The 24,195-nt window shown below is 51.5% G+C and overlaps 1 protein-coding gene across 1 annotated transcript in view; it reads left to right on the forward strand.

Annotated features, from left to right (window-relative positions):
• Nucleotides 1-1,877: 1,877 nt before the first annotated feature.
• LOC103599612 (receptor-type tyrosine-protein phosphatase N2-like) overlaps nt 1,878-24,195 on the forward strand; it is a 68,857-nt gene continuing 46,539 nt past the window's right edge. Inside the window, exons 1-3 of the mRNA XM_008583765.1 lie at nt 1,878-2,094; nt 3,213-3,253; nt 5,843-6,225. Coding sequence (XP_008581987.1) covers nt 1,956-2,094; nt 3,213-3,253; nt 5,843-6,225 — 563 coding nt within the window. The 5' untranslated portion in view covers nt 1,878-1,955. The remainder of the gene's footprint in view (nt 2,095-3,212; nt 3,254-5,842; nt 6,226-24,195) is intronic.

Genomic DNA, 24,195 nt, shown 5'->3' on the forward strand with positions numbered 1-24,195 from the left:
TTCCTCTGAAAACATGGCCTTTTGGGTTTTCAACTACCTGCTGGAGGGGCTCGGCAGTGTCCTGCAGGGCAGCGGGGCGGGAGTCCTGCATCCCTGTGTGGTACGTCCTGCCCAGCTCAGCCCCAGCCCAGCAGCTCCCCTCTCTGCTCAGCCCCAAGCAGCCCCTGCACACATACCCCTCTGCACAGCCTCCCGGAGAGGCCCTGTCTCTCAGTTCCAGTCATGTCCCAGCCCTCCTCCGACCCTAGCCCCTCAGCCTGGGGGCACCATCTTGCTGCACCTCACACCAGGGTCCAGAAACCGCCCTAGACCTACACTGGGTGGGCACAGGCACGCCTGCCTGTCCTGGCTCTGTGGTGTGCAGCTTCACAGTTGCATGTTGTGGGTGGGTATGTTGGGCTCTAGGGACTTTGTTATGGCTGGAAGCAAATCAGTGAGATTATGCTCGTAGATCTGTAGAAGGGACTCGAACCACTGCAGACAAGAGATGGACTGAGGTCGCATATCAGCAGCGGGTGAGCAGGGTCCTCTTCCCCACCCTCCCTGTGGGACAATTGTGTTTCCCATTGTCCCAAGACCCCCTCTGGGCCCAGCCCCCAAGACCTGCCTCACCTGTCATCTGCCCTGAGCTTGCAAGACCCCCAGTCCCTGAGGAGAAATGCCCGAGAGGAGGCACCTGAGAGGTGGCCCCATAAGACAGTATTTCTGTTCTGTTTTCTTTGATTGTGAAGGTAATACATCTGCGTAATGATTAAATGAGCAAAGAATGCACATGCCCTGCAGGAGAGACTGACTGCAGCAGAGGCTGCATCACCAGTGGTCTCCAACTTCACCCATGCTGTCGGGAAAAGGGGTGCTGGTGGAAAACGAGGGTGGGGTCTCAGGACAGAAGGGGGAGGGTGCTGGCTTCCCACCATTCTCAAACACAACTTATAATTTAGGGGTCTTTTGGAAAACGGCATCGTCTTACTCGTCTTTGGTATTCCTGTCTCCTGCCTGCTCTGGTAGCTGACAGCTGGAGGTGTCCTTGCTGGGCCGAGATGAGGCTTGCTGTGAGGACTGGGGATGGGCAGAAGCTGTGGAGACACTGTCTGCCCTGGGCCAGTGCCCCTCCACCTTGCGTGTCTGAGCCCCTTGTCCTCGGACAACTGAAGTCTCTGTTTCTCTGTGTTAGCTGCACTTGTGGCAGATCCAGTGAGCTGGCTTTGCAGCAGAGCCACATGCGACATCAATTCTATGGAGATGCCCAAGTGTCACACTCACTTGTGGGTGACCTCTCACAAGTGATGTATGTGTACCAGGGCCAGAGTGTGGCACATGGGACATGTTGGCCGTGGTGGCCAGAGAGCTCCACGAGGCTCTTCTCTACAGCTGCAGGCCAAAAAGTCATGGAAAAGATGATGGCCACCAGTTTCTGTAGAGTTGTGGTGCAGCAGGCAGCATGCGTGGGGCACAGACTGTCCCTGTGCAGATGTTCTCTCTTTTTCCCGAGTGAGAGGGAAAGAGCTTGTCGTGCTCCTATAACCTGAAGGCTGTCACGGAGCTACTCAGCTCTCCTCCTTCCCTGGCTAAGTCACTGCCCTGACCCTTCAGAGCCTCGCTCTCCACCCCCAGTCAGGTTAGTGAGTGCCCTCGTCTCCGTGGGCTTCCCTCTCCAGCATACGTTTAAAAACACTGAACTCTTTATGGCCACAGGGTCTCATGTGATTTGAGATTCAAATTCAGGCAGTGGATACTTACTGAACGCCTGTCCGAGGCAGCACTGTGGGGCATTGCTCTAGGGGCCTGGGTCCCCGTTCCGGCCAGCCCTCACTCCCGGATGCATCAGCCCTCATGTTGCTGTGTGTGTGTGCGTGTGTGTGTGTCCTGCAGAGACGCTCTTTCAGAGTCTCCTGAGGGACCTGTGGAAGCACCAGGCTGGCGTGGACAGGCTGAGCCCCCTGGACCTTGATGAGATGGCCAACGCAATTGCTGATGTGGTGCAAGGCGTGGACCCTGAGGGTGGCCAGGACAGCCCTGGGAGAGAAGCTGGAGGGGACCCTGGAGAGCAGACAGACAGCCTGCAAGCAGCCCACCCTGGAGACGGTGTGCCAGGTGATCTCCAGCTCTCGGGGCACTGACATTTGGGGTTGGTGCTGGGGGAGGGCTGTGGCGGAGAGCTGGGAAGGGACCCCGCAGAGAGCCTAATGCGTCCTTCGTGCTGGAGAGACGGGGATTAGAATGAACGGTTTTATCTTCGCCTCTAAAAGCTTTCTTAACAGACCAAGCCTAGCAGAGCAATTACCTCGAAGGCAGATTTCTCTTTGCCAGGAGGTTTAATTCCTCCTCACTGAGGTCCAGAGTCAGAAACATAGGAGGGATGAAAAGTGTTTTTGAATGTCGTCAAATATTTGAATAGGAAGTGAAAGGGGCGCATTCACAGGTCTACCAGAGGCGGCTGCCAGGGGAGGCCGGAATACCCCCGCCCACCTGGCACCCCCTGCCCACTCCTGCCCGCATCGTGAACCCCGCCCACACCCCAGTGTGCCCTGCACACCCCAGCACGCCCCACCCACCCTGCACCCCTAGCCCTGCCCTTCCCACCCACGCAGGCCCCTCGGCCGTCCACTCTCCCGCCCTCCTCCGTGGCTCTGCCTCTCCGAGTCCTCCGAGTCCTCGGTGTCGCTGCAGTGTCTGGCTCAGCGTTCACACGTGGTGGCCTTGAACCCGTCCCTCCCAACTCTGCCGCTGGCGGGGCTGCTGGCCTGAAGCGCCGTTGGGCGGCTTGTGGGGACGCGGGGCCACCCCGGTCAGGAGGACCAGTCCCCGCCCGGGGCTGCTGTCCCCACGAGCGGTGAGCCCGCACCTCTGGGCTAGAGATGGGGCGACCACGCGAGGCGGCCTGATCGCGCCGTGGCCCGAGTTCCACCTGCACCGCCCTCAGCAGGCCCGGGTGCTGCGGGGCTCCTCATGAGCAAGGCCCAAGTGCTGGCGACCAGGAGCCGGTCATGTACCTGCGGCCACCTCTGTCTGTGTCAGCTGTGCCACGTCTTCTGGGAGGCACAGGGACCCTGTTGTGCACCACACACAGGAGGCTCGTGCAGGTGGACGCTGGGCTGACCTGTCACCGCCCAGTGCAGACGAGGAGCCTGGGTGCCTGTCTGTCCCCGTGCTGGGACAGCCTGTGAGGACGCTCCTGACGAGGGTCCTGGTAACGCTGGTGTCTTTTACAGATGACGGAGAGCGAGAAGAGGACGACAGAGTCCACGACCAGGTAAGACGTGCCCTATCCGGACGTTCAGTTCTCATCAAACCTGGAGTTACATTGGTTATCTGTATGTTCATGGTTTGGGAACGTTTTTCTAGTAAAGGATGGAAAAGATTCTCATAATTCCAAAATGGAGAAAAAATATAGAGAGTACATACAAAATGTCTGTTTAGATATACAACGTCTATTTTCATATTGTAAACTAATACTTGTCCACTGTAGAATATGAAAAATACAGCTCATACAAAGAAGAAAATCAGTATTTCTTAGAATTTCCCAACCAGAGGTGTCAGATGACCACATCAGGTGGTCACCCTGTGCCCAGGTTACATGCATGATGCTGTCCTGTGGGTGCCCATCTGTGAGGTTCACTGAACACGGGACATGCGCAGACTAGCTCATGAGGTGGCACGGTCTGATACGGTGGCCACTGCCCACGCGTGGCTATTTACAGTTACGTTTAAATCAATTAAAGGTAAATAAATGAGAAATTCAGCTCCTCGGCTACACGGGCCACGTTTTGCGTGTCAGTGGTAAGGTGTGGCTCGTGGCTGACACCTCGGGTGGCGTAGATGAAGAACGGCTCTGTCATTGCAGCAGGCTCTCATGAATGATGCCACTCAAGCAGGTGACTGAGAAGGGCTTAGTCAGAGGTGACACCCCCTCACCGGGTCTTAATTCTCCCCACTGAGTTTGTTGGTTTGTTAGTGTTTCCTACTTAAGAACCTGTGGTCATGAATACAAGTCTTGAGGATGCAGAAAATCAGATCATGAGCAATGAGATGACCTTACGTGGTTCTGTGAACTCTAGTTTTTGGAGTGGAAGATACGAATCTTTGGTTAGAAATTCTCCTGTCGGATTGCCTTGTGGCTCGTGGTTCAGTGACAGTTGGCAGGGACTGTGAGCAAACAGCAGGGACTGTTGTGAGTGTCCGTCAGAGCTGGCGGGACACTGTCTCTGAGTTGTGGGGGGCAGTGGGGTGAGAAGACACGTTCCCAGGCGTAGGAGGCAGCGGGCAGGGACAACAGCGGTGGCGAGGGTGGCCGTAGTCTCTTCCTGACTCCACCACAGGCTGAGGACGATGGGGACTCTCAGGCCACCCCTGTCCATCCCCGTGCTTTGACTTTGGATTCATTTCTCCTTTGCTGGGGGTGCACTTTCAAGCACTTTATTTCAAAGAGGGTATTTGAGAGTCGTCTTTTCTATGTTTTTCTGTGTTTATTCTTTTTCCTCCTCACATGAAACACAATTTAAGTGAGGATATTATTCCTTTTCCTTCAAAATCCTGAGGACACTGTTCTGTCCCTACTCAGTAACTTAAATGCTATGTACTGTCGTTCAGGATCCAAATTTGAAAACATGTTTTTATCAAAATAATATTTGCTTTAAATATTGAAAACACAAAAGGAAAAGTTATGAATAATTTCTGGTCAGAAAGGAAACAGTCACTTTCCCTTGTAGTCCTTCCTAATTTCCTAAATAAACCCATTTTGATAGAGTGGGAAAGTAAATCCAATTTTCCTGTTTTCTGTCTAATGTAATACTAGAGATTTAATTTTATAGTTAAGAAATGCACCCACTGAACAGGCATATGACTTTTACCCTCGTTGTGTGCCCAGAGCAGGTGCAGCTGGTGTCCTCCTCGTGCGGCAGTGTTGGCACCTGCTTTGTGGTGAAGGCCACATCTTAGACATCAGTTAGACCCGAGGTCAAATTCTGGATCTCCAGCCACTACCTCTGTGATCCTGTGCAAACTACTTAATATCTAACCTCTATAAGCCCCAGAGTCTATAAAGAATAGATAAAACTAGCGCTTTACTCGCAGGATTGGGGTAATAATTAAATGAGATAATTTGCACAAAGCAAATTAGTGTCCTGTTGAAAATCAGCACTGAGTTTATAATGATAATATTCATCAGTCCAGATGCCAGTTAAGTGGTTCTGAGGAGACGGGGTACTCGCTGCCCATGTGAGAACCACAGAGCCCCGAGACGTTGTGGGAATGTAACTACATGTCTCTGTGACGTGCTCACTTGTGGGTTAGCCTCTTTGTGCCTCAGTTTACCTATCTGTAAAATGAGGGTTATGATCATTCTCAACTTGTAGGGTTATCATGAGGACTCTAGATTTAAGCATATAAAGCATCTAGTGCGTTGTAGGAGCTGAGTAAATGCCAATTACCATTATTATTATTATCAGGTATTCACTGCTTCTGGAGAGGTGAGGTGGGGTCTTGGAATCACACAGGTTCTTTTTGTAAAATAAAGGAGCCAGAGACCTACACTGACTCTACAAAACCAGGTTCTTCAGGAAGGGGTGCGTGCGTGCGTGCACGTGTGCATGAGAGAGAATGCTGAACGCTCTCTAAGTGATTCTCATATGCAATTCCCTTGTCCTCCATCGGGGTGAAAATTTCTCATCGAGATGAAATTCTAAATATAGGCTGTAAAACTTTTGTCTTCATCAAGTGCTTGTGTTTCTAGTTGCCTGTTGTTACCCCGTGTGGATGACTTCATGGCAGATATTCCTTCGATCGTATGGGCCAACAGTCCTTTCTCGTCGATGTCATCTCACGGGGGTCTCCTTTCTGCCAGGTCAGTCGTTTGAGCATCAGACTTGGGGACCTCTTGCGCGATCATGGGTCTCAACTCCCGCCTGGAGCTCCCCCTCTTGCAAAATCCTTCAAAACGGAGATCAAGAAAGCAGAGGACCCCGAGGCTTCCTTGCCTTCAGAAGAGGAGGGCGCCGGGGTGGAAAATGTGAAGAGTCGCTCCTACTCCACAGACTCGTTGGAGAGGAAGCTGGATTCGGAGCCCAGAGTCGGTGGGCTTGGGGAGTTCCAAAACTGGATTCAAGGGGCTCTAAGGGAAGAGCAGAGCCGGCAGGCAGGAGCTGGGGAGCCCGCTGGCCAAGGCCTGCAGTTGGAAGTCAAGTCTCCTGAGGAAGAGGAGTTCGGCTACATCGTGACGGAGCTCGAGTGAGTACTGAGTGCTGGGTCTCTCTCCGGGTACACCGAGATCCTGGCGGGCCGGGGGGTGCCTTGTGAATTGGGTAGAGCTCTTACGTTTAAACGTATTTAACTGAAACTGAGTGGAGGCGTCCCCAGTGTTAGACGTGGACGGCAGCCAGGAGGCCCGCAGGTAACCCCACCTGGTGCTCTGAGATCGGCCCCTGAGCTCGAGGGCAGCTCTCTGAAGTGTGTTAAACCAAAGCAAACCAGACAGAGCCCTTCCTGGGGTCTGTGCTCCTGTCCTCTTGCCTGGCTCTTGGGACAGGGGTGTGAGTAATGAGGCCTGGGGCTAGCTGGCTCTCCCAGGGACTCCCTGTGTGTAGGGATGAGGGACCGCGCAGCAGGATGGGGCTTGGGGCCCCAGTAACTGCACCCCATACTGATGGCGTGTGTGCTAAAACTGCACAAGCTTTGTCTGACATCAGTGTGGTCCAGATATCAGATGAGCCACCCTTCAGAGGGAAAACATGCTTCACAGCAACGCAATGTTCTCTCCCCTGTCTCATGTTGATCTGCTTGTAACAAAGATAGGAATTCAAACGTCGTGTACCCAGTGGGCTAAAAGTGGTTGGCCCCATTTCTCAGGTCAGCTCATGAATGAATCTGACATTTGACGCTGGGCTTTGCAAGAATTTGGTGTTATTTTCAGGTATTAGAAGCCATGTTTCAAAGAGAAGAGCATGTCTGGCTGGCTACGCAAATACATGAGTGTGTGTGTACATGTGTGTGTATACATAATTTTGCCTTCCAATTATAGTGCACATTGTTCAGATATTTCTGCCTCAGTTAAGAAGACCACCATATTCCTATGACTGTCTGCAGAGGAGGCAGAGGAGGAAGGAGCTGCGTTAAAGCCAGAACCCTCCTCTCCTGGTGACTCTGCAGAGGCTTCTTTCTGCACGCACACCTCCCACAAGGCTCAGTCCCCCAGCATATGCTAGCTGTTGCGGCGCTGGAGATACCAAATTTCATCAGCGAGAAATAGCTGCACACCACAATTGGGCAGACAGAAATGGTTTATTTTGAGCTCACACTACAGACTGTGTATCAAAGCCAAGTTAGAACTTAAGACTGTTTTCAGCTGTTGATGTTGGGCTTATGTTTTTAGATAAGTCATAAGCAGCTGCAGTTTCGAGTTTACACCAAAACATTGACTCAACCTTCTCTGGAGGACTTTTTTTATTAAGACTGGTCTTCCTGTTTGTACTCTCTTTGCTTATGTGATATGCTCCGTGCGTTTGTCCTTGTACTCTTTTTCTTAAAATTAGGCTCTCCTAGTGCGTGCTTATGCCTTTACTGTCATGCCCTACAGAAAGGCTCTGCTGAGGGTACATTTTTGCACGGTTAAGGCAAGGACGAGATGCCCGCTTGATGGCTCCGTGATGCGAACCGTTGTAGCACCATCCCACTTGTTACAGATTTTCAAATCCCTGTGTTGTGGTTTCCTCCTTAGGAAACGTGGCTCTGTGTGTTGTGTGTGCTGTGCTGTGTGTGTTTATGTGATGCGTGTTGTGTGTGGACATGTTGCGCGGTGTGTGTGTGCGTGCTTACCCGTGGACCCTCTGCTTCACGCTATTTGGGGAGCCTTCTTTCCCACGCGAGGCCTTCAGTTTGGTCGTGTTCGCTGAGGCCAAGTGTCTCATTCCCTGCATGAGCATTAAGCTCCACCCTTGCAGGGCGACGGCTGACCGCCCCCTCCTCTAGGGTACTGGGGCTCACTTGTGCTGCAAAGGAGAGATGACCACCTCCGTGAAGGTTTTCTGTTCATTTTAAAAACTCTTTCAAATGGCAACCTAGTTGTCAGCCTGGAGAACAGCAGCTAACCTGTGCAGTTTGTCCTGGAACTCCAGAGCCAGGTGGTCCACACCGGCCCGTTCCCCACATGGAGGCGGGTCCTCGGGTGAAAGGATGGTGGGTGTGGGCTTGTTCCCGCTGGAGCCTCAGCCCTTTCTGATGAAGAGAGAGAGACCTATCAAATCAAGTCCTCTCTGCTCTCGGTGACTTTCCAGTAGAAAACGAAGCCATTATTATGGTGGGGTTTTTCTTTGTGTTTAGAATTTATTTTCTGCAGAGCGTCCCCTGGCTGCTCCTTTGAGACATTTACCTGCTACAAGCAGTGGGCAAAAAGGAAAATGATTGTGTTACCCTGGCTGATTTCCCTTTTTCTTTTGTCACTTCAATTGGACAAAAGAAGTCTGGGGAAGATAATGCAGCTTTCTGTCAACAGTTCCCACTGTTTGCTGCAAGGCAGAATGTATCAGAAGATTATGCCGCCCTGTCTTCTGCAGAGAGATGGCGGTTTTTGCCCCATTATCAGATTCATGAATAATTTGGGATTCTCTGGGGCAAGATTTCACCAGATCTCAGCTTAAACCTTAATATATCAGCTATTAATTTACAAGACTCAGATGCCATTCTTGAAGGGAGAAAAGGCCTTTTGTGTATTTGCTTGTTCCATGGAAAGCAGGAGGGACGTGACTCTTAACTCTGCGTTATCTCATCCTTGACACGGGCTCTTCGCTGACGTTTGGATGGGAGAATAATATGGCTTTCTCTGCCAGGCGCCACTTCCTTTTACATTTTCTGATGGACAGGGTAATCCTTCGCCATTTACATTTCCATCCTTTTTACTAGCTAGACGGATTACTTAAGACCGAATGAAGGGCGGGACAGCCGTCCGCAGTCCTCCAAGGACGACTTTAAATTGTGGCCTGTTAGGTTGCTAGGACGAAATCACAGGATGGAAGCTGAGCCTCAGCAAAGGCAGCTATTTACCTCTCAGTGAGGAAGAGACTGCTTTTCAAATCTAATAAACAAATGCTTCAGAGATACATGGCTTCTGCGGATACGCCTCCCTTTACTTAACTAAAACAGTCCTCTTGTTTGGGATATATTCCTACAGAAGGGTCATTCTGAGTCAATGAGACCGACTTTGGGGAAGTAAAACCCATGGCTGTAAAAATGTGGGGGCTTGGAAGTAGGGGTAGGGTGAGTCACACACTTGATGTGGGAGACAAGAAAGGTCACCGACAGGACCCTACACTGCCCCTCGAGACGGAGCTGACCCAGCAGGCTGTGCACTAGCTGGTGGGCAAGGAGGCAGGAGGTGTGGATTATGTGGGAGCCCCCGTCCAGCAGTGGAAGTGCCTGGGACCCCTGCTGTCATGGAAAAGCCGTGGTCTGCATATGACCTTCACAGCCTCCCGATGGCACCGTGGAGGGGTGAAGGTGATGCGGGAGGCCTGGCTGCCGGGGCAGGCCACACATCTCCCCTGTGCTTGGGTCTCCTCATCTTTAAATTGGCAATAATAGTGCCCACCTTGCAGGTGTCACGAAGGGTGAAGTGAGGCACATGGAACAGACCCGAACGCGGTGAGTAAGTGACACTAGGCCGTTCGCAGTCGCTGAAGGGAACACAGCCTCACCTGCAAGAGAGGAGGGGGACGCAAGCTTCCCAAGGCAGGTTGCAGCAGCGTGGAGCACAGAGGCCCAGGGTGGCCATGGCTGGGAGAAGAGAACGCCAAGGTGACGATGGTCTGCACTCACCGTGCTGCCGTTGATGTTCTGGAAAGAGACAGGTTACATGGTAATTTGTCCTCCTTCAGTGCTTCCCTGTGGTAAAACTTTCTTTCACCTTGGAGAAGCCGATCAGTGAGATGACCAATGACACTTTACCCTCCGAGCTTCCACGCGTCTATGGAGTGCATGACCAGCCCCACAAGCAGGCGTGGGTGTGGCGCGCTGGTGGCAGCTGTGCAGGAATCCAGACACAAGGTGCCACGCGGGGAGATGCTGCCTCGTGCCAGGAGTGGGGCTGCTCCTCACCCACCGACCAAGTGTGAGGGTGTTGGGAACCAAGAATCTCGAAGAAAGTTCAGAAGGTGCTGTCTTGAGAAGCCTGAAGCTGCACACGGAGGAAGCATGTCGTGGTCCTCGGTCCCACCCCCAGTGCCGCGTTTCCTCCTCCTCACCCCCCACACCCAGCTCTTTGCCTCCCGGGGTGCTCTCCAGCCTGTCTCCTTCTCTTGCCCGCTGCCCTCCCGTCCCAGTTCGGGTGGTTGGCTGCCGGGCCCTCTGCCTGGTCCACCTGCACCTGCCCTTGCTCTTCAGTTCGTGACGAACATTGAACCCAAAGAGACCACCACGGCCTGAATCTGACTCTGTCGCCCTCTCATCTTACAATCTCCTGAGATAGAGCCCCAGGTCTCTAGTGCCCCCTGAGGCCCTGCAGGCTCACCTACCCCCATGCCCCCTCCTCAGGGGCTCAGCCCTCTCTGGACTGTGCTCCCAGGCACCCCTGTAGCTCCTCCCCATGGCCCAGAGGTCACGCGGAGGTCCTCTCCTCCAGGAGGCCCCCCCCCGGTTCCCAGCCTCCTCAGAACCGCCTGAGTGTGCGCACAGTTGCCTGAGGCTCGTGCTCCTCTGTGGAGTCAGGGACGTGTTGGTTTTGCTTCCTGTCACCTCCCAGCTCCTGACGAGCCTCCTTTGTCGCAAGGCTCCCAGTGGCTCCTTGGCTTGCTTCTTGCTCACACTGTTGAACGATGTCCTGTCTGCTTTCTGTACCTCACGCTCCTGCCTCCCTGCTCTATCCCACAGGCCCCCGTCAGGTGGTTCCTTCCTACACCAGGAACGGCCAGTGTCCGCTGCCCACGTCCTGGACCCCCACCCAAGACAAGGCCCTCTACGTGCGGCCGTGCCCACCCCCATCCCCACCCCTCCACCCCACGGCCCACACCTGCAGTCACGCTCATCTGACCCTCATGGCACCCAAAGTCCCTTCTCCCCTGGAAGATGTCTCAGTCGTCAGTAATCAGCTAGAATGGGACTCCTCTCTGAAGGCTTCTGTCTAGTCACCTGGAAACCCTTCCCCGTTGCCCACAAACCATCCACGCTGCAGTGAGTTAGAATTCACTTGGTCACATGCCTCCTCCTCCACCTGATCCCTGAGCTCCTGCGGCAGTGGCCCCTCTGGTCTGTGCTTGCGTCTCCCAGAGCCTGGCGACTGACCAGCAGTCTGGATGTGTGAACGAGGAAGGCATCCTGCAGTAACTGAAGCATCAGCCTACGAGCTCGACAAAGAATTCACACATATTTATCATCCCTGAGGTGGGCTTTTGGGAAATTCTGCAGAAGTGGGTGTAATCACTGTGGAAGTTCTTCCCAAGGTGCTCCAAGAATTAGATTGTAGGTGAAACCAAAAGTCACACAGTTGATTCTTTAAAAGTACCAGCAACAATGATTTTGCTTCTAAAAAGAAGTTCTGCAAAGGCACTTCAAAAAGTTCATGCATATGGTGATAAAACTATGCGTGGATTGCAAAATTTTGTGCACTAAAATAAACTTGTACTAACATGTTATAATGTGTGTGAACAGGATCTAGTTCAAGGCACTAAGAAGGATAGAAGTTTGAAAAGAGCCCCTATCACAGCAACATGAATTCTGCTAAAATTGAAGCAAGTACAAACATCAAAATTATGGGAAGCTCGGGTGGAAGAATGTTGAAATCATTGGTCCTTGAGGAAAAGTTTTTGTGGACAATGCCCCATGGAAATCAGCAGGTTACAAACGGATGACTTGTTTAAAGAAGGGGCGAGATGATGTTGAAGGTGAAGCCCACAGCAGCAGGACCATCCTCATCAATTTGTGAGGAAAAAACTAGTCTTGTTCATGCCCTGATTGAAGAGGACAACGATTAACAGCAGAAACAACAGCCAACACCACAGACGTCTCAGTTGGTCCAGCTCACACAATTGTGACAGAAATTACAGTCGAGCGAACTTTCTGCTCGGTGGGTGCCAAAACGGTTGTGCCCAGATCAGCTGCAGGCAAGAGCAGATCTCTCCATGGAAACTTTAAACACGTGGGAGCAAGATCCTGAAGCATTTCTTTGAAGAATCGTCACAGGGGATGACTCATGGCTTCACCAGTACAATCCTGAAGACAAGGCACGATCAAAGCAGTGGCCACCAAGAGGTGGCAGTGACCCAGTCAGAGCAAAAGTGGACTGGTCAAGGGCAAAGGTCATGGAAACAAGTTTTTGGGATGCTCAAGGCATATTGCTTGTTGACTTTCTGGAGGACCAGAGAATGATAACACCTGCTGATCATGAGAAAGTTTTGAGAAAGTCAAAGCTTTAGCAGAAAAACTCCCCAGAAAGCTTCAGCAGAGAGTCCTTCCCCACCAGGACCGTGCTCCTGCTCACGCCTCCTGTCAAACAAGGGCAATTTTGTGAGAGTTTCAGTGGGAGTCATTAGGCACCCAAATCACAGTGCTGATTTGGCTTCTTCTGACTTCTTTTTGTCTCCTAATCTTAAAAAATCTTTAAAGGGCACCCATTTTCTTCAGTTAATAATGTAAGAAAGACTGCATTGACATGGTTAAAGTCCTGGGACCCTCAGTTCTTTAGAGATGGACTGAATGGCTGGTGTCATTACTTGCAAAAGTATCTTGAACTTGATGTAGCTTATGTTGAGAAAAGTTCATATTTTTTAATCTCTTAATTCCATTCTTCCACTAACTTTTTGAAGTCACCTTGTATTTAGAAACTCCTTCAGGAGTTTATGTTCAAAGGCACCAAACCTGCCCACATTGAGGTGAGCCTCGCAGGTCTTTGTTGTCCCTGGTAACACAATGCAGCCACCAGGGGGTCGTTGGTTAGATCTCTGCTGAGTCCAAGAGGCAGACTCAGATTCCCAGCCAGGAAACCCCAGAGGCTTCTCTGAATGCTCAGTTTTATGTTTTTCGTGAGGCATTTTTTTTCCTCTTTATACTGCAGGATTTTGAACATACACCAAAGTGAGATAATGACCCCTGACCCTGGCCCAGGAACCCAAGGCCAGCATTGCCAGCAGCCCATCCCCTTATACCTCTTGTCCTACATTGAAATAAATCCCAGTTGTATTATCTTATCAACATTTCATGTAATATCTTTAGAATATAAGGATTATTTCTTTTTAACATAGCATAATGCCATCATCTCACTCGATAAACTGAAAATTATCCCTTAATATCATTAAATATCTCGTCTGTGTTCAAATTTCCAGTTGTCACACCAGTGTCAGAATTTTGTCTTATTTCACTTGATTTCTGTCTCAGGATCCAAGTAGGGGCCACACCTTGCAGTTGGGTGTTTCATTTTTGGTGACTCTGAATCTATGGGCTCACCCTTCGTCTCGTCTGTTGGATTATGGTGATGTGTTGGGTTTTGATGTCTCTTATTGGCTGGAACTCTAGAACTGGAGGGTGTTCCAGCCCTGTATGACCTCTAGCTCTGGCAGTAGGCAACATGAAAAAATACGATAAAAATACATATATGGTGGGTGTCAAATACAGTAAGTTGTTACAATATGACAGTTTTTCATCTATCGATTTTCTCCCTGTGAAGAGTTGATGATCGTTAACAAGTTTACTAATAAGCTCCTCTTTGACCCGACCGTTTCCAAGGTAGCTTGGCCACGTCTAGCCACCTGGGAGATGCCACAAGAGATGACTGCTCTTTGAGAAAAGGCCCCTTGTTGTCTCTGTCTAGGCCAAGCCTCCTTCCCTGCATCTGATGCTGGACGTGTTTGCTGTCTCCTGCAGCGGGGCTGAGCTCAGTTGCTAGGGGATGCATATATTATGCATGTCTGGGGGTGGCAGAGAAAGTGTTAGGACGGCCCCCTTGACCAAGCTGGGAGTCTGGGCCCTCCATGCCTTCTCTGCTTTGGGCTTGTGCTGAAGGCTAATGGCAATGGCTGTTCCACAGCTCACACTGTGCCTGAGACAGAGGAGGGTTTAGGAGGTCCTGCTGGTGCTGGGTCTCTCTTCTGCCTCAGCCATGCTGAACAGGAGGGCAGCAAGGGGGTCTCCATAGACAGACACAGGTGTATATACAAGGGGACCTCAGAACGTTCATGGAAAAACAGAATTGAAAGATAATGCAGATCTTTCCACGAGCTTTTTGAAGTCCCCTTGTATATATAGTGTCATTTGGTGTTGCATTTCCTCAGTCGTTCAGGAACCTCGCTTTTCTTCTTCAGTGATGCTGTGAAATTCCATGTTAGACTAATCCCCACAGACCTTCCTAGCCCAACCACTGCAACTTATTTTTTGCAAAGTGTCACCCACCTTATAAATTGGCCTAGACTTAAATCCAGGTGAAGCAGTTTGAATTTCCCTGCAGATGTGAAGGAGTAGGGATGAAGAGAAAAACGAGAAAAAGAAACTCTGTGCTCCCCAAATAGAGGTCAGTCTGCACATGAATAAGGAAGGCAGAGAGGGAAAGCATTGCCTGGCAGAGCTCAGCTGTGGGATATTGGCTTACTTGGGGTGATGACTTTAACAACAGGGTTTTACTAGGTGAGCTGGCTGTGGATTACTGAGCTCCAGCCACCCTCTCGGATTCTGCTTAAATAGGAGCTGGCTTCCTGCCGCAGATGGACTTGCAGGTCCCTTGCTTCCAGCTCTGTGTAAAGCGGGGCAGGGGAGAGGGCACCATGTTGCAGAGAGAGCAGCTTACAGAAGGGCCCTGCATCTATCAGGGGCGTGGGCATTTGAAGACCTGAAACAAGCTTGAGGGGCCTAGGGGGTGAGGGAGAGTGGTGTGTGTCCGGTGCAGGGGCCCGTGGCACAGATTTGGGTCCTCATCCCAGCAACATGGGAGCCACCTACAGTGCCACACAGGGGTGGTGGGGCCAGAGCCCCTCCTGGGCACTCCGGCTGCCCAGTGGAGGAGGTGTAGTGGGAGGCTGGCAGCGGCCAGAGCATGCGGGTCATCTGGCTCTCGCCCACCACTCTTGCTTTGTGCTGTAGGGGGTGGGCCTGCCACGTGTCATCTGTCATGACTGGCCTAGATGTATATCCAGGTTAGGCAGGTTAACTGTACTTTTAGCTGCTTTGCCAGTGGGCTCCTGCGAGATTCCCATGGGCAGTGGTGCTGGGGGCCTGGAGCAGGGCGCCCACTCCCCCTCATCCTGCTGCGGGGGCCTTGCTGATGAGCCGTGTCCCTCAAGGAAATTTGGTGGCCTGGGAAGAGTTGAGGTTGTTAGGAGTCCCAGCATGTGTGTGCTGGAGAAATAGCAAGGGTCGGCGTGCTAGTGCCCCCCAGACGGTTCCCTGTGAAGGTACCTACCTCCACACCTGCCCAGCGCAGCATGTGAGGGTGCACTCAGGTGCTGGCATGGAAGCAGGCAGGGATGGGGATGCCTCCCAATTCAAATGTTCAGAAGCAATGATTAGGCCACACAAGTAAGCCACAAAAGACACAGATGCTGTTTATCCCAAAGGATGTGGCATAGATGGTTCTCCCACTGTTCCATTGGCAGCTGCGCTGCAGACACTGTGCTGGTGAGGCAGCTTCCTCCCGAGACCATGGAGCCTCCTCGTGTCTGGGGCCAACCAGGTGAGAGCTCACCTCCCACCACGCACCCGCACACCCAACCTTGCCTAACAGTCACTACTGTTAGTTACTCTGAAAAGATTGCATATGTCAGTGTTAGTAGTTGGAGTTCTCCAGAGAGGCAGAACCAGTAGGATATAGGTAGACGATAAACAGATGAGAGGGGATTTATTACGGGAGTTGGTTCACATGACCGTGGTGGCTGAGAAGTCCCAGGACAGGCTGTCTGCAGGCTGGAGACCCTGGGATGCCAGTAGTGCAGCTCAGTCCACGTCCGGAGGCCTCGGAACCAGGGAAGCCAGTGGTGTGATTCTCAGTCTGAGGCCTGGGAGCTCAGGGGCCACTGGTCGAAGGTCTGGGGTCCCAAGGCCGGAGAGCCTGGAGTTCTGACGTCCAAGGGCAGGAGCGGGAGCGCGTCCCAGCTCTAGGAGAGCGAGGAAATGGCTTTTCTCTTTCTTTGTTCTGTCGGGCCCCCGGCTGAGCGGATGGTGTCCCACACATTGAGACGGGTCTGCCCCACTTAGTCCCCAGCTCAAACCCCACAGACACACCCAGAAGTGGTGCTGCACCAGCTCTCCAGGGGTCCCCAGTCCAGCCGAGCTGGCAGCTGAGAATAGTCACCACACACAGCATGGCAGGCGCTGACCCACTGGTGCCATCGCTCTGCTCTCTGCAGGTGCCCCAGGGTCCCCAGCAATCCCTGGGGGAATCACACGGAGATGTTACTGACTGAAGTCACGTGTCCTTCTGCTCTGCAAGGGGGAGTCTATCGTGAGGAGAGAAGGGGGTGAAGGAACTGACCCGTGGGGATGCTTGTCATGTGAGGGCAAGAGCAGGAAGAAGCACGGGCAGGGGGCAGAGAGTTACTGTCACAGCCACAGGACAAGGATCTGGGGAGAGAAAGGGCGTCCCAACAGCTGAATGACGTGGAGTTGCCCAGGAGAAGGGCACTCTTCTTCAGGGATTTCTGTGTTTAGAAAAAAGTCACTAATTATTATCGAAAAGTGTAGTCCTAGTAGATGGTATGTGTGTTGTGTGTGATCTGTGTATGTGTGTCTGTGTGTAGTGTATGTGGTGTGTGTGATCTGTGTGTGTGTAGTGTATGGTGTGTGGGGTGTGTAGGTGTGTGGGGGTGTGTGTATATATGTGGTGTATGTATGTGGTGTGTATAGTGTGTGTATGTGGTTTGTGTGATCTATGCGTGGTGTGTGTAGTGTGCATGATCTGTGTGTGTGTCTGTGTGTGGTGTGTGGTGTGTGTGCTCTATGTGTGGTGTGTGTGGTGTGCGTGATCTGTGTGTGTCTGTGTGTAGTATATGTGGTGTGTGTGATCTATGTGTGGTGTGTTTAGTGTGCGTGATCTGTGTGTGTCTGTGTGTAGTATATGTGGTGTGTATGATCTATGTGCGGTATGTGTAGTGTGCATGATCTGTATGTGTGTCACGCATGCACATGCGTGTGATTGGGATGAGGGCCTGGTGTTTCCCCAATGGCAGAGGGCTGCGTGCACATCAAGGTTTGGGCTTGCACCAGTGTCCAGAGGCAGCCATGAGCTGAAGACGTGGATCCCCACAGCAGGGCCCCGCATATCACCCTGATGTGTGGAGTCAGCAGAGACCCTGCTGTCTGTATGGGGACAGGGCCCAGTGCACTTGTGTGAGTGAGAGGGGTACAGGCCACAGGAGAGGGACAGGGGTGCTCCCCCCAGGCCAGGTGTGAGTGCAGAGGTCAGACCGGGGTGTGGGTGTGATCATCTCTGCCGAGGTGAGGGACATTAATTTTCATCAGAGCGTGCTCTGACACTCTTCGTCTCAGGGGCTGGCCTTCCTTATTGTCCACTGTTTCAGCAGGGTCTGCAGCCGTTCTGGCCGCTGTGACTCGGAACCCACTCCCTCCCCTGCCACCCCCACCTGTAAATCCTTTCTCAGCCTTTTAGTCCACCTTAGCCTCTCTTGTCCACGTCTAGATCCACGTCGGTCACCTTCCTTGAGCCCCAACAGCCCTGGCCTCCAGAGCCTCAGCACTCAGTGCTGGCGGACGGTGCTGACCTCAGGGAGTCTCCCTCACCTTCTGTAGGACCGAGAGAGCGAGAATAAAGCCTTTGATGTTATCAGACCCACCCACACGGCGTAAGAGATGCTCCACGTGGGTGGGTGGGTCTCAGACCCCAGCCTGGACCAAAGCCGCCCACGGAAAACCCACGTGCAGATGTTTGAGACAGCAGAGAAGAAAGTTGTTACTGTGACATTTTGTTTACAAGCACCCAAACCAATCTTAAGTCAGCACAGGATCACAGCCGCCTTTGGAAGCAACTTCACCAGCCTCAGTATACTCTGTGTAAAGGTGACACTACAGACGTTGTGTACCGAGATTATTAATTTGTTGATATTTTTTGTAATTTGGAGAAATGAATAAGTTTATAGTGAGCAGTCTCATATTGGTGTTAAAAAAGAGCAAATTGTTAGAACACAATAGTTTTTCACCTGTGGATTTTCAACCTGTATAGAGTCGATGGGTGTTAATAACATTACTCACAAGAGTGGTTCGGGGTTGTTGGAGATTGCAGATGAATTACACGCACTCCAGAACACTGTGGATGCTAAGCAGCTGGAAGAGTTCCATCTGGGTGCACAGTCATCGCAAGCTCTTTCCCTCGCACTCTGGGGACAGTAGACCTCTGCAGAAGAAGCTGTGGTTGGAAGGGAGACAGAGGTGGGAATGCCACGAGGCCACTGCACCTCCGCAGCCTCGGCCATCTGCCGGCATCAGAAGTGCCACCTCTGCGTTGGGGAGCACTCCTGTGGGCTAGCAAAATGCCAGCTAACTTATAAATTATTTAAATAGAATACACTTCATTCTTTGTTATGATGATGGATGGGGATACCTATCCATAATAATTGGTGAATCCCAAGAAAACTTCATTTTATCCATGGGTTTCAGATATTTTCTCATCAAAAAAGTTTGTGCCAAAGTTGACTGGTTTTCCTTTCTCAGTCCATCATTTGGTTCCCTAAATTCTGGTGAATTTTCAAATAGTTAAGTGCCCCTGTATTAGTCTGTTTTTATTGCTTAGAAAAGAAATACCTGAAACTGGGTAACTTGTACAGTGACAATATTTATTGTTTACAGTTTCAGAGGCTGGGAAGTCCAAAGTCCAGGGAACACATGGTGAGGGCATTGTTCTTGGTGGTGACTATAGCAACATGGCAGATGGCTTGGGGAGAGAGAGAGACAGACTAACCTCCTCACATGCTCTCCTTATGAAGCCAACAGAACCACACCCATGGCCATGATTAAACCATCAGTGAATGGACCAACCCATTCACTAGGGCATCGTCCTCACAATCTGATCACCTCCCAAAGGCCCCGCTTTTCAATTATGACTGTAGGATTTCCCACCCTCTTAACACTGTCACAGTGGGGGTTAAGTTTCTGATGCATAGAACTTTGGGGGACACAGTTCAATCTGCAGCACCCCGTGTCAGGTGAGTACAGCCTCAGAAGCACCAGTGGTCAGCTCTTGAGCACGGATGTGAACTCTGGGCAGCAGGATCTCCACCCGTGGGCACACCCTGCTCTCAGCTTGTCATCTGGCCCACAAGAGACAGAAACAATGCTGCTAACATGAGACTGGAGAAACTGCAGTGCAGACTTTTTTCAGTTTTGTGAAGTTAACACATGGAAGACATGATAGTTCTCTAGGCTTCCCGCACCTTCTGGACACCTGCGTTGCAACATTGGCCTAATAATGACCTTTTCTGTCTGAGTTTTTCTCCTGGAAATTTACTAGTAATATGATCTCAGGCAGTGAATCTACTTTCCCAAGCCTCAGTCTCCACTTCTTTAAAACGAGGTTAATCGTAGAGCATTCCACACCGATCTGTTGTGAACGCCCAACACGAGGTTGTTGCATGGGGTCTTAGCATGGTAGCCAGTACAGGGAAGCCTTCAGGAAGCGTCTGCTGCTCTTAATATTTTTGACCCTTAAGTTACTTTCATGTCTTTTTAAAGAGTGGTGTTCCACAGCCCCTTAGTCATCTAACATATTAACTTTTTGCTCATGTGTTCATCGTGCACGCATCGCAGGATGACTTTAGTGCCACATGGAAGTCTGCAGGGCCGTGCGAGGCATCGTGAGGATATCACAGGAGAGAGCATGTTGTCACTTCTCATAATAAGCTTCCCATTCAGTGAATGATTACCGTTGCTTTAGGTTTTTCCCATTTTGCTTATTTAGTAGATTCCTAGGAGTAACCTGTTCAAAAGGATTGAACACTGGTATTAAAGGATTTCAAAAATGTGCTGCTATACTTCAGAATTGAAATGCATTAGAGAGAGGAGACACCACCTTTAGCTTTGAAATCCTTCCTGCTGCTGGACACTGGGCTGGGGTGAGGAACCTCGCAGGTGCTCCCAGCTCTGACCCTGACCCTCTGAAAGTGCTGGGTCTGTTTCTCCTCCGTGGCAGTGTTAGGTGTCCAGGCAATCAAGGTGACAGCTGCCACACAGACAGGTAGAATTGCATGTGCTGTGTCCTTCCATTGATTTTTTTAGATTAACTACAACTGCTTTCTATGGAAGTTAAGACCATCAAAATGACAGATGATGGCCACGTACTTTAAAAATAAAGTAGAAATAACTGCATGCTCGTTTGAGCACAGGCAGCACCGTCTCATGTCAACTTATTGAGGGAACTGCTATTGTGCTGAACCATTTGCCCTCCCTGCCTGGGGCTGCGATGACCTGCCCTGTTGAGATGGGAAAGGGCCTGACGGTACATGTCGTGCAGCTTGTGTAGTTAGGGATGTTCGGTTTGTGGAGCGAGTGAGTTCATAAAATATTCTGGGCTGGCGACTTCGTCATTACCTTCAAGGCTGTTTTAAATGATCTAGTGGTGGTTAATAATGTTAAGTTTCCATGTTGTGGGGGTGAAGGAATCTAGAGCCAGAAGGTGGTCCTGAGGCTGATGGTGGGGACTGGGGTTCATGATAATGTCCTTTGGCTTAAAAGAAGCTGAAAATGAAGCTCATGAAGTTTGATAGTGGACGTTGACTGGGAAGTTGGTTTATGTTGAGCATGGGGCAGTAGGCTTTGGACGTACAAAGAAAGATAAGACATGGTTTCTGCCCTTAGTGAGTTCCCGTCTAGGGAGTCCTTCGTTTACCTGTGTGCACACCTGGGGAGTCTCTTGGTGCCTTATAAGGTGCCACCTCTCCAGCCCACGTGTAATGACTTTCCTGTCATTGTCAATCCAGGGCCAGGACCCCACATTGGATCCTGTTCCCAGAGCACATGATTTGAGAGGGAGCCAACACAGAGACCAGTGTCTGTGGCCCACACACCTGTGCCCTGCACGTGGTAGTTGTATTAGTCTGTTTCTGTTGCTTATAACAGAATACTTGAAGCAGGGTAATTCATAAAGAAATATAATTTATTTCTTATGGTTTCAGAAGCTAGGAAGTCCAAAGTTCAGGGAACACATCTGGTGAGGGTGTTGTTCGTGGTGGTGACCCTCTGCAGCAACACGGGGAATCACAGCAAGAATGAGCTGAGCAGGACAGAACTGAGCTGCTGGCTCGCTCTCCCTGTAAAGCCATCAGAACCACACCCGTCACTCCATGAACAGATCGGTGCATTCACCAGAGCACAGTCCTCACGGTCTGATCACCTCTTCAAGGCTCCACCTTTCAATACCATAATTGGATTTCCCACCCTCTTGACACTGTTACAATGGGGGTCAAGTTTCCAATACATGAACTTTTGGGGGACACATTTAACCCACCGCAGTAGCACTGACAGAGTCTTCTGTGTTTAATAGGCACATCTGTAGGCAAAGCATAAAGGTTATTCTGACCGCCCGCCTGACCTGCTGACTGTCACACGGGAGCCGTGTCCCGCAGGGCTGCAACAGCAGGGGCACTGTCCATCCAGCATCCGTGGAATGGGCTCAGTCCTTGTTGCCTGCTGGCCTCGTTGAAAACTGAGCTCCTCACATGGGGCCACCTGTATGGATTTCCATCATCTCAGAGCAGAGTCTTTACAACCTAGGGGTGAGGCTGAAATAGAACCCCTGAAGCCAGGTCACACTGGGCAGGCTGTGCTCAACTCAGACACATCGCTCAGGGACAGGAGGCCAAGGACAGAAGAGTTAGATTGTGCTAAAGCCTAAATCCCTCCACCGTCCTCCCGTCCCATATCCCGGGGAGCCCCATGGAAGCAGGGGAAGTGCACCGATCGTGCAGAGAGATGTCCAAGGGCTAGAGATGGGCAGGGAGTAGAGAGGAACCTGTGTCCACCTGTCATCCCGCATGGGGAGCACACAAGTGACGGCTGAGAACCGCATGTTTGAGCGGGTGGTGGCAGGAGGCCAGGATGGAAGGAAATGTCCTCTTGCATGAATGTGAGACGAGCGCAAGGAACAGTCTGTGAAATCACACCTGAGCCAAGGGCACGTTGTATCTCTCACAAGACAACACGTGGTTGGTCATGACGATTGCATCACAGTGTTGGGGAAAAATGAAGCTGGCATTCCAGACAGTGGGAAAATGTGGCTGCCAGATGACAGTGGGAAAATGTGGCTCCAGAGAGGACAAGACAGCTGAGGAAGAGTGCGGGGGGTCAGCAGGGCCGGGGCCGGATGGCTGCCCAGCACCCTCTCCATGCACACGGGGTCCTGGCCTGGAGTCACCTGTAGCGCTATGGCCAGGGCAGTTTGCTGGGACCAGGTCAGCTTGCTGGGACACACAGGCAGACAGACACCCCTGGACATGTGTTTGGGTACAGGGGTTGAGGGGCCCCATGCCTCAGTTTATGGCTCTGTGCAGTGGGGATAGTGGCAGCTGGCTGGAGGGACCCACGAGCAGGGTGTGGCATGTAGCGAGGTTTGCAGTGAGTTTTCTCCTGTCTATGATGATTCTGCTGTAGTTTCGCAGGTTTTCTTCCTTTAGCCACGCTCCCCCACCCTGAATGATGCTTTGTTGCTGTTTTTTATTTTTCCTGCCAGAAAGCTTCCGGGTTGTCCTCTAGGCAGCCCACTAATGCTGAGCCAGTGTCTGTGCTGAGGATGCTCGGAGGCATAGCCAGACCTCCCTCCTGCCCCCCGTCCACCGCAGTGGCCCTGCAACCCCAGCATCAGAGACTCCTTGGGTACTGGAGGTCCACAAGTTACTCATTACCCACCCCCAAAAGAACCTGAGCCTTCTTGCATAGGGGACAGCTCTGTGGATCACCCTGTCTCCCAGGGGAGACGTGTGAGTCCCATCCCCCCACCTCCCACATCCATCAGCTTCCTCTTCATTTTTTTTTGTGACCGGTAAGGGGATCGCAACCCTTGGCTTGGTGTCGACCGCACCACGCTCAGCCAGTGAGTGCACCGGCCATCCCTATATAGGATCTGAACCCGCGGCGGAAGCGCTGCCGCTCCCAAGCGCTGCACTCTCCCGAGTACGCCACGGGGCCGGCCCAGCTTCCTCTTCTGATGTCCGCCTCCTGCTGGAGCCTTTCCCTTTGGCGCTCGACCCACCTCGTTTGCCATCTTCTGCCAGTTAGCAGCGATCTTCTGTCCTGGCAGAAGCAGTGAGGGCCCTTCCCAAATCCTCTAGAGTGTGAGAGGGGACAGGGAGGCTGCTCCTTACTGCCCGGTTGTCCCAGGCCCAGGCAGAGAGAGAAGCCATGGAATAGTGTGTGGCATGAGGGGACGAGTGAGTCCACAGCACAAGGAAAGGAAGGAGGGGTTCATTTGGAAGCAGAGGGGCACCCACCTACAGCAGAGCTGGTTGGATCCAGGCTGGACCCTTCGCGGCAGTCTGGGCTGGTCTCAGTGAGGGTGGGGGCTGCACTGCTGAGGAGTTCACTTCCTTGCACAGAGGCCCCTGCGTTTGGTTCCCTGTCTGTCCCCTCCCTGTCCCCTCCCTTCTGCCCCCAGATATCCGCCCACCCCAGTGCCCTTCACAAGCTGTTCAAATGGCCCTGTGGGATGTCAACACCATGACAACCCCATAACCTGGCATGGCCTGGGTGCAGAATATCTCCCCCGTTAGGGGCAAATAGACATCTGAGACATGAAGGAAAAGAAACAATGGCAAAGAAGATGCTGCCGGGATCTTGTCCCTTTCCAACACCCACTCTTTCAAGGACAATTGATTGTTTTGCAGCTGTAGAATTACGCAGAAAACTACCCTGAAAAAATCCATTTATAAAGAAGTTGCCGCCAGCTTTTCTTGGAGATGGGTGCAAAAAGGTGCATTCCCGTGAAATCTCAGTAGGAAGCCAGATCAATTTTCTCATAAAACAAGCCACAGGAAGTGTTTTGGTGACACTGAAATAGTACGGTTAGTGATACACTGCCTTGGGCTCGGAAAGAAGTTAAATTTCAAGGTGCTTTCATAGATACTGTCTTATTTGATTTTTACCCCAATTTAAAAAATTGCGTTAAAATATGCATAAGATTTTTCATCTTAACCGTTTTTCGGTGGTGTTAAATCCACCCGTAACGTTGTGCATCATCACCACCATCCGTCTGCAGATCTCTTTCTTGTTGTAAAACTGAAACTCTGCACCCAC

The sequence above is a fragment of the Galeopterus variegatus genome, unplaced genomic scaffold (assembly GCF_000696425.1).
Source record: "Galeopterus variegatus unplaced genomic scaffold, G_variegatus-3.0.2 Scaffold100, whole genome shotgun sequence".
NCBI classification, from domain to species: Eukaryota; Metazoa; Chordata; class Mammalia; order Dermoptera; family Cynocephalidae; genus Galeopterus; species Galeopterus variegatus.